General features: G+C 48.0%; 1 protein-coding gene across 1 annotated transcript in view; it reads right to left on the bottom strand.

Moving 5' to 3' along the window:
• Positions 1 to 7,936: 7,936 nt before the first annotated feature.
• Positions 7,937 to 10,996, bottom strand: part of LOC141049881 (serine/threonine-protein kinase PLK2-like) — a 163,967-nt gene continuing 160,907 nt past the window's right edge. The window contains exon 18 of the mRNA XM_073546724.1: positions 7,937 to 10,944. Coding sequence (XP_073402825.1) covers positions 10,762 to 10,944 — 183 coding nt within the window. The 3' untranslated portion in view covers positions 7,937 to 10,761. The remainder of the gene's footprint in view (positions 10,945 to 10,996) is intronic.

Here is a 10,996-nt window from a genome sequence, read left to right as displayed (position 1 = left end):
AAAAAAGTTACATCTAACATTTTTTTTCACATGTGGTGTGTAATATTTACCTTCTGGTGAGCATTGTTTCCCGGAGGAACGACAGGGCTTGTGCGTACTTGTACTTGCTCCTGCGTCCTCCAGATCCACTCGGGGCCCGCATCTCTTTATTGAACTCCTTCTTGAAACGATCCCTCACAGACCGCCACCAATTCACAATTCTGTTCCCTGAAACGAGAAAGGAGTGGTTAGTATACAACATCAGTGTTTCACAAACTCCAGTCCTCATGGTCCCCAGGGGTCATGTTTTCAGGATTTCCATAGTAAATAGAAATCCTGAACACATGATCCGTGGGGACCACGAGGACTGGAGTTCGGGAAACACTGGTTTACATCAAGCAACCGTTACTGTATATACTTACGCTCTTTAATCTGGGCCCGAGCTTCGAGGTCCTCCCAGCGGCCCACAAGGAGAGAACAGATTTCCTCCCAGAGTCGTCGGGTAATGATCAGGTCAGCGTGGCGGCGGTCAGCCATATTCCAGAGCGGCTCCCTTTCTCTGACGAGATCGATGAGGCGGTCCACATCAATCCCTCCATCCTCACCGTCAGAGTCGGGAGCACGCTGTGAAGGCTGTTAAAGAAAAAGACAAAAATAACATAATTAGCCTCCACAAAAGAAATGAAATAAAAAGTGCAAAAAAACAAAGCAAAAATATTTATACTTACACGCTGGTGACCGCCGCGTTGCTGTCGCCGACGACCCTGGGAGGCACTGCGAGGACCTCTTGGCCGAGCACCAGATTGGGAAGACTAGAGAAGAAAACAAAAAATGTTATGTCTTTGGATGTAGGCATTTGTTTGCTGTGTGTGGTCTGCAGAACATTGTTTTCTATGTGTTGTGTGTAGTGTGATGTTGTGTTTCTGCGTTTGATGCAAAAAACTTACGAATTGTGAGCCCACTCCAGGTGTCTGTCCACCCCTTCCTTCTTCTTCTGGGAGCTCCTCTTCATCTTGTGATTCCTGTTTTGAAATAAAAGGCAATGAATAGACATATATTACAGAGATGATGGATTTTGGAAATAAAAACTTACCGTCAAACGCTGACGATGCGAGGGAGGGCTCCCAGAAGAAGATGTGCTGTCCTGTTGATGGCCAGACTCCATGGCTGTGGGTATTGCTGCTGCCAGTGATGCCATTTCTGCTGCTGCTGCTGCATCTCTTTGGCGGCTGTTGAATAAAGAGAAACAAAGGGCCAATGAATATCTTGATATTCCATGGCCCTAGTTTGGAGGAATGGGGGATTTGATAATTACCGTCTCTCATCTGCTTCTGGACTCCCCTCCCGTTCAGCATGCTGCTCCATTTGGGGTGGTGCTGATGGTGCTGCTGCTGCAGATGTCTGCTGCCTTCTCCTGCTCCTGGTTCTTGGCTTGGGTGGCATGTTGGGTGTGGCTGAGGGTCCCATTGTCTTGCTTTTATATATCTCCTGTGGGCAGAGCTACTGAGCATGCTCAGACCAAAAAAACCGGATCCGGCGCATTGCGGCGCTCATAGGCTTTCATTGTGTGAAAAAGCCGGACGCGCCGGATCCGGCGGGTACGGCTTTTTCGCCGGAGACAAAAAACGTTACAGTAGACGTTTTTTCCAGACGCCGGATCGCGACACATTGCGACACATTGCCGGATCCGGCGAAAACCGGATGAAACGCATGGCCATCCGGCGCGATCCGGCGCAAATGCAAGTCAATGGGGGGGAAACCGGATCCGGCATTGCATTTCGCCGGATCCGGTTTCTGTCAAAAGCGCCGGATCGCGCCTGACGGCGAAAACCTGATGTGTGAAAGAGGCCTAAGGTAACCAAAGTGCAATGACCCTAATGGCCACCGGGGGGAAAACTACAACGGAAATCACCACAGTGCAATGACACTAATGGCCACCAGGGGCAAAACCACCTTTGGCACACAGCCAAAGGAAAAAAAAAAAAGGTTACTTTGTGCATTTAAAGTGTCAGATCCAACTTGGATCATGACACAACCCGAACGGCGAGGGACGTCTGGACGGCTAAGTTGACTATATAATTAAGGACCCGTAGTCGGCCATACCGCGGCCCTATAGTGACCGGCTATTGCCGGAAGTAGTCGTGTTCTACCCATTTGTGTTTGCTTGTATAGAGCCCCTGCGAGGGTAACCTGTGTTACCCCTTTTGTTGATCAGGCCGTGACTGAGGAATGTTCCCTCTAGTCTTATAAACGTTATTCTAGAAAGCACCAAATTGTCTCGCGACTTGTCACTGCATCCTGCGTACCTGCAAATACCACAGTATTGTGAGGCAGGAGGGACAGGGCATGGGGGTGAATGTGAGAGGATGGGGGTATTGTGAGGCAGGGGGACACAGCGCACTGGGGGTGAATGTGAGAGGATGGGGGTATTGTGAGGCAGGGGGGACAGGGCACGGAGCTGAATGTGAGGATGGGGTATTGCGAGGCAGGGGGGACAGGGCACTGGGGGTGAATGTGAGAGGATGGGGGTATTGTGAGGCAGGGGGGACAGGGCACGGGGGTGAATGTGAGAGGATGGGGGTATTGTGAGGCAGGGGGACAGGGCACGCGGGTGAATGTGAGAGGATGGGGGTATTGTGAGGCAGAGGGGACAGGGCACGGGGGTGAATGTGAGAGGATGGGGGTAATATGAGGCAGGAGGGACAGGGCACGGGGGTGAATGTGAGAGGATGGGGGTATTGTGAGGCAGGGTGATAGCGCACTGGGGGTGAATGTGAGAGGATGGCGGTATTGTGGGGAAGTGGGTACAGGGCACTGGAGGTGAATGTGAGAGGATGAAGATATTGTGGGGGCTAGGGCAATGGGGGGTTAATGTGAGAGGATGGTGGTATTGTGGGGGAGGGGCAACAGGGTACTGGGGTGAATGTGAGAGGATGGGGGTATTGTGGGGCAGCGGGGACAGAGCACTGAGGGGTGCATGTGAGAGGATGGGCTGTTGGGGTGTGGGATGGGGATGGGGGGAGGTAGGGGGCTTTTTTTCCTTGTGAGCTCGTTAATACATTAATAATAGATTAATATTTCAGTATTAGTATAACAAGGGCATAGACAGACGGCCGTATAACTCATGCGAGGTTTGCACTGCAATCCTCAGACTGGCTGGTACCGCTCTTGACATGAGCGTGACAGCGTGATGTATTACTATGCAGCTGTCACACTCAGGTGTGGAGAGCCGACAGTCAGTCTGAGGTTTGCGATATGACCCTCGCACGAGAAATATGCCCGTCTGTCTGCCCCCTAACAAATATAACCACACAGTAACCACGAGCTGCATTCTATTTAATTATAATAATAAAAAATTGCTTATTATTAATATTAAATTAAGTTATTAAAGGCTCGGGATAATTGTCTGCAGTCACTCTGAGACTACAGACTGCAAAATCATGATGGGGTGCGCCTACTGTCATGAGACCCCAAGACCACTGGTGCGATCAGGCGGGCATGCGACCACGTTTGCTATTTGCACGTTTCGACTAGATTAGTTTGACTTGACTCAATAGAAAATAATTGGGAGAAGCCAAAAGAGTAATCACACCACCCCTAGCTCACATAAGCGATGCTGGGGCCATTACTACTGTACATAGGGGGACTCAGTTAAATATTAAGTGGGCACTTAAGACTCATTATTTATAGGGGCACCAGTAGGGTAACTACCGGGTGGCAGACGGTGCTGAGGCGGCTTTCAGTCAGTGCCGGGGTGCGGTTACTGCCGCCACTCTCTATACACAGAGCGGTGACTGAAACCGTGCCCGCGCCGCCCCTATATCTGGAAGAGCAAGGCAACCGGGAGGAATAAATTTAATTTCCTCCCTGCAGAGGAGCTCTCAGTGCGGGCGTCACAAGGTGTCACCATGCTAATAACTATTATGCTGTGTATTGGAGGAGCAGTGGGGACATCATTATATGTATAGGGGAACTCTGAGGGACATCATACTGTATGTACGGGAGCTGCAGGCCCATCATACTGTATGTACGGGAGCTGCGGGACCATCATACTGTATGTACAGGAGCTATGGGCCCATCATACTGTATGTAAGGGAGCATGGAGTATTATTACTTTCTAGGGACACAAATTGGAGGGCATATGCACAAGGAAATTAATATTTTCTAGGGGGCAATTTTACCATCTAGAGAGCACAAAGGAGGCATTATTACAATGTAAGGGGCACAGTGGTGGCATTACTATGTGGGGCGGCAAGAGGAGCTCTGTTTTTGCACTACACAGCAGGTGCTGTATTAGGGATACATACAGCAGCAGCGGCTCAGTATTGGGGTATCGGCAGGATGAGGAGTTTGTGCAGGTTGGGAATACATTTGCACATGGAAATGGGTCGCCCCCCAGGGCTGTGGGGTACTCGGTACCGGCCCAGGGCTGTGGGGTACTCGGTACCGGGCTAGTGTCGGCGGGATGTGTCACAGCGGCGGTGACCCGGTCCGTGGCCCTGCGCACCCAATTAACAGGAGAAGATTGAATGGTGGAATGTAATTAATGGAATAGTTCGTGACGCCACCTGTGGTGTTTGGCAAGTGAGATGTTAAGCCGACGCTGCATGCAGATCCACTGGGACTGATGGTATGGTGCAGGAAAGATGTACAAGCTCCCCACAGGTGAAGCTGTAGTCCCAGGGCAGTGTAGATGTGGTTGGCACGGGGATGTAGCAGTGCCGGAAGGGTAGGAAGCAGACAAAGACACAGCGGGGTGCAATTTCTGTACCTTTACTTGATAAATGCAGTCCAGGGTCCTGATTACAGATGGTACTGGAGCAGGCTAGCCTGGAAGCAGCTCAGGGATTCTCTCTCAGCAGATGGGCTGTGCAGTCTCCTTCTTAGCGCTTATTTGAGTGAAGTACTCCTAGTACTGAGTTACACTGAAGTTCTTCCTACTTCTCTTATTGTCTCTTAGAACTACCTCGTATGGCAGACAGCTGTAGCCGTATTCCTCTCTTGGCTCACTCCGTGCTGTTGTGCCTCCGAGTCTTAGATGGGAGTAGGGCATTTACAGCCTCCTACTCCTCTGGTGTCTGTTGCAGGACCGTTAGTGGGTCGCCCCCGTCCCAGGGCTGTGGGGTACTCGGTACCGGGCCGGTGTCAGTGGGATGTGTCACAGCAGTGGTGACCCGGTCCGTGGCCCTGGGTGCCCAAATCAATGGTAGTTTGTAGTTAATGTGGTTTAAGTGGAATGGAATAGTTCGTGACGCCACCTGTGGTGTTTGGCAAGCAAGATGTTAAGCCAACACTGCGTGCAGATCCTCTGGGGCTGATGGTGCGTTGCAGCATAGTTGGTGTAGCTCCCCACAGGTAAAGCTGTAACCCCAGAGCAGTGTATAGGCGCAGGCGGTGTGAGGAATGTTGGTACCCAGATGTAGCAGTGCCAGCGGTGTTGGCGCACAATTGAATGGAAGACACCAGGGCTTGTAGTTCCAAAGCTTTACTCACAGTCCGTGGTACACACTGGTGCCCACTTCCATGCCGTGTCCTCCGAGGCAGAGACTCAATCAACCTCCCGGGCAAGTCAGGCTTCTCCTCTCCAACACTCCGCCAACATGTACCTTTCCTGAACGACTCCTCTATTGCGCCTTTTAGTGTGAAGAGCTCCAGTACCGTGGTACTCTGAAGTTCCTCCTGTCAGATGTTCCTAACAACTCTTCTTGTATGACAGACAGCTGTAGCCTCTCTCGGGGACTCCTTTCTCCAGAGTCGTGGCTCTCTATTCAGTTGCTGTTGTGCCCCAAGTCTTGGATGGGAGTAGTGCATTTACAGCCAACTACTTCACCAGTGTCTGCTGCAGAACCATAAGTGTCCATACAACCTCGGGGACCGGGCCCCGGCCTTGCACTGAGAACCTATAGGCAGAGTTCCTCTTCCAACCCACAACTCCTCTCTGTTCTCCTACTCCTTCGCTCCGCGCTGTTCCTTCTCTCTCTTATGGAAGCTTAGGTTGCAGTTCTACGTCTTTCTCCTTCTGTTCTTTTCCTAGGGAGCTCGTTCCACTAAGACCAGTCCTCAGCCTCGCCCGACTGACTGTCTTCCTCCGCCTTGAGCTCCCCTCAGGCTGACCTCCTGTCAGCCTACTCTCAGCCTCCCCTCAGACTGATCTGTAATTCTAAACCTTCCCAACCTTTTATATATCTTAACTCCACCCGTCTCCAATCTGGTCCATTGCTGAACTATCCTGTGTGTGGGTGCAGGTGTTGGAGTGTGGAAAGGAGTTCCCAACTTACCTAGTTGGTCGGGCACTACACCTTAGGAGAAGGTGCAGTATCTCTGTGGCAAGTGAGCCTCAGGGGCGCCACATTAGTACCTGTACAACCGTGGAGACCAGGCTCCAGTTCATGCGCTTTCACTGTGAGGGAGCTCTCCTTCCTCAGCTCAACCTCCAGCTTCTCTCCACATGTCTGCACACATGGACCTCTTCACACTAACTGACCACTCCTTCCTCTTGGCCCTCAGAGAGCACTCCTCCCCTCAATTCCGGTTCAGAGTCCCCCCTGCTGGCCTGAAGTGGAACTGTGTTGCATGTATAGGTTAACTGCGAGAGAGACTCTTCACTGCTTCCAAGCATGACATCACCTTCCCTGGAGGAAGGCAAAGTCACTGTGGCGGCCATACTCCTGGGGGCGCCACAGAAACACAAGAAGCAATGGGATGAAACTGAAAGGAAGAAGATACAGATTAGATATTAGAAAAACTTTTTAACAGTGAGCAGTGGAACAGGTTGCCTTGAGAAGTGGTGAGTTCTCCTTTAATGGAATTGTTCACACAGAAGCCAGACAGACATCTGTATGAGATGATTTCGTGAATTCTGTATTGTGAAGGGGGTTTGGACATGATGACCCTGGAGGTCCCTTCCTATCCGAATATTCTATGATTTCGTGATGCTACATGTGAACGGTGCTGGAAATGTGAGAAGACAGATGTGTCTTTGTTGTAATCTCTGACTGCAGATGAGTCCTGGCTGGAGAAGTCGACATGTCGGCCTGGGCCAGATGGAAAAGACGGGAAAAGTGAATGACTCGACCAGAAAGAATGTCTTCTGTAAGTCACCATCTATAACTGTGCAGTGATCTCTATATGTCCTGCAGGTAGACCCCTATTTGTCACCATAAGGCGGTAATATCAGTGCTGGTCTTTGTATAGACTTTTATTTTCAATAACAGCGTGGATATCTCCTGAGGCTCCTCTATACCACCATAGTTATAATCATGATTACCTGGTTAGGGGCTACAGGCGGACACAAACAGAAAGGGCCCCTGATCCCTTTACAGCCCAAGAGCTCCTAAAAATACAAAATTGCACCCTTTTTAGAGGTAGAAATGGACTCACTTACCTCTTGCTCCCATGTGCGGCCGCGCAGGTTGCACCAATGATATGTCCTCCTGTTAGGGGCCCACTCAGATATTTTGCCCCCCCTGAGCTGAACCCCTAGCTACGCCTCTGGCTGGGTGGAAAGAATGGTTTTATTGGACAGAGGAGGCTAAGCCATCTGCATATTTTAAAGGAGAAACCATTTTTAGCTACTTCCTATATTAAACTCAAATGTTGATTTTGATTGGTGGTGCAACATGTAAACAAGCAGGGTCGTCCATTATTTATGTCGGCTGGTTGGATCTCAGCAGTGCGGTCTTCCTCCTTACATCAGTCGTCTTTGCATATATAAAGAAAACACCTCATTCACTTTGGATTAAAGCCCAGATTGGAAGCCAGAAGGTTGGCTGCTGGGTAAGGGAGCAAGTTGTAGTTTGATTCACTGACATGGCGACATCCATGTGTGTTCCACTGCCAGGATACCCCTTTTCTGCAAAAGGCACATTCAGAATAGTTTCCGTCACAAGATCCAGCCATGTAGCATCGATGACAGCAGAGATATTGACTAGTTATTAAAAAAGGAAATGGCCAGCCATTGAATATGGATTCTTTTTAATAATAAATTGAGTTACATGCTGCTATGTACAGATACAATTATTGTTCAAACCTTTGTTATAGAGCACTTGCTGGCTACACACAGTTCTTACAACCACCTTAAGGCTGGACCCGTAATTAAATAATATAGCCTATTGGTCAGAAACTAATGTAACGACTCAGTCCTTCATCATTATACCTGGAAGAAACATTGCTTTCATGGATCCAAATGAATTCTGATTGTGGGTAACAGAGTTTATGGATTTGCCAGAGACGCGCTTAATCACATTTTTTTACAGGGAATTGTACAAATCCTCTTCTCTCTAAGTTTTCCTATGCTATTGGATCGTATGTGACCTATAGCTACGGGAGCTGTGATTATCATTATACTGACATATAAGTCATCTTCCTGTATGACCATGACAACACAGAGTCTCCTTATCATGACTACGGAGATTTGGACAGTATTACACTGTAAAACTATTTACTATTTATGTTGCCAGTTTCACTGTGTGTCTCCCTTTTTGATATGAGTCCTTAAAGACTTTTCAGGGCGCAGTCCCTTCCTAATTGGTCTATGAGGGAAAGTGGGTGGCCATCATGTTTCACTTCCTCTCACAAAACACAAGAGTCAATTTAGACTGAGCTCCTAGTTCCTTTGGGATTGCAGGACAGTTGAATGATGGGAGCATTACCAGCTCTTCCTAGGATTTGGCATCAGACACCACCGATATCTGACACTTAGGTTGTGTTTCCACGTTGTGTTTTTTAAGCGTTTCTGCAGCGGCAAGGCCACCACGGAAACGCTTAAAAAAACGCTAGTTAAAACGCATCCCATGCAATCGTATGGGATTCTGCAGTTGCTGTGCCCATGCTGCGGATTTTTCCCCTGCTGAATCGCATTGCAGAAAAATACGCAGCATGTCCATTAATTTGGTTGAATCGTGGTGATTCCGCCACCATAGGATTGCATTGAAACGCTCACTTTATGCATGTGGCCATGCCCACCATGCGAAAAGTGAGCGTTTCCTGTTAAAAATAGAATTAAAATAAAAAATAGGGATATACTCACCTTCTGTCGGCCCCCAGAGTCTGCCAGGTCCTCAGCGGTGCACGCGGTGGCTTTGTTCCCAGGCGTGCTTCGCGCAAAAATGACCTTTGTGATGTTGTGGTCGCGTGACCGCTCAGTCATCAAGCACTATGCTTGACAAGTGTGACCAACCAGTCAATCACTTTTCCAAGTGATGCTTCAAATCGCTTGGAAAAGTGCTTGAATTCCGCAAGCTAAAAACGCTTGCATAATGCTTGTGTTTTGCGGGAAAACGCATGCGAATTTCGCATGCATTTTAACCATGGCGGGGAGTTGCGGAAATGCTGCAGACAATTCCACAGCATTTCTGCAACGTGGGCACATAGCCTTACTGTGGCCTTCTAGTTGAGAAGGATAGGGAAAGGTTTGTTGGGTGTCCTTTTCTTTTGGAGTGGGCTGCAATAGTGTCACAGGTTTATGGCAATAGAGAGGAGCCAGAAGACTGGAGCGTCTGATTTCTTCTACTTCTGCACTGGTTAGAAGCACTTCTTCGTATTAAATGGTGTAAATTTCTTTTAGCAGTGCAGGGGTTAATATTCTCAGTTGAGAGCTCCTGGAAGCTTTCCTGAGTTAAGGCTCAGCTGTGAACTGTTGGCCACTCCCATCTCCTATACAATCAGGGTCCTGGCTAGCACTCATTGTCAGAGTAACTTATGTTACATGGCTGGAGGATGTTGGTGGTTATTGGAGAAGGCGGTTGGTAGATTTATCTGTGACTGTTGCTAGGTTATGAGTGTGTCATAATTCCCTTTCTCCTACTTTGGTTTAACCCCATCATTCACTCCCCCGTGCATACCTCTATTATTTGTATGTGCATATTTTTATGATTGTTATTTTTTGTTACCCCTGTTCTATTTTCTTGTTAGTTTGGTTGGTGTATTACAGTACACTACTCCCCTCTTCCCTGGGTTGGGGAAGGGTACAGGGCGAGCTAGGGTGCCCCTAGAGTTTTGGACAGGGAAGGATCCCCTGGTCCCGGGACATCGACAACAGAGTCGTGACAAATAGATCTCTAACTCTTGGTAATAAAACAAAAAACTTCTTATCATGCAAGGTGCAGTGTTGCAACGAAGATATCACATGCGGAGGAGATAAGAGTATGGAAATGTGGTCGAAGAACTGGAAAAATATTTACTTGAAGAGAACCCAAGGAATGAACCTAGATTATTGAATGGCAATGCATTTTACATTTTTATGCACATTTTTCAGGGGGCCAGCTTCTGAGCTGAAAAGTTCATGTGCACCTGAGAATACAGGAGATGAATGGCTGAATGTATGTACCTCTAATACAAAAACGGCTGCCACCAATGCGCTTTCATTAATAATTACTTCCAGATTATCACCGGCCTCCTCATTATTGTAGTACTGAACATTGTCCTCACACATAGATGAAGACCCCCTTTCAATTATCTATATTGCCTTTTTGTCACATTCTAAACAGCCAGAAATGATCAGTTTCACCGACTCGGACAAACTAGTATTTCGATATTTCTGAACCCTGGCAGAAATCTTATATACAACCTGACAGAACCTTCTGTTAGTAACCGATCATGTACACACCGAGAGCTACCTGTACCACTAATACCTATACTTACATCCACTCACATGTTACAATATGACTTGTCTGGACGTGTTCAACAGGTATTAACACACAATTGTCATTGAAATATACAATGGAGATCCTGATAAAAATGCTTCAAATACCGAACTGCTATACAGTGGATGGGATAATGTCATCACAGATGTTGTAGCATCATGAGAGCATATTCCAAGCGCTGGATTATAAATGGAGGACAACTGTTCTGCAGCACCGATAGAGGCAAGGTACAGCTCTGTCTGTCTTGGTCAATGTAGCTAAGGAGATAACCCTGCTGTCCTTTGCTTAGAATTATCTTGGTACGATCATGATAAAAATTCACCTGTGAAAGTAAATAAGGTAGATAATTACATTACAATTTTATTATGGGGAAA

The sequence above is a fragment of the Dendrobates tinctorius genome, unplaced genomic scaffold (assembly GCF_039654945.1).
Source record: "Dendrobates tinctorius isolate UK_male_01 unplaced genomic scaffold, ASM3965494v1 ptg000011l, whole genome shotgun sequence".
Taxonomy (NCBI): Eukaryota; Metazoa; Chordata; class Amphibia; order Anura; family Dendrobatidae; genus Dendrobates; species Dendrobates tinctorius.
The sequence above is the reverse complement of the archived record's forward strand: the minus strand, read 5'-3'. Positions and strand labels throughout refer to the sequence as shown.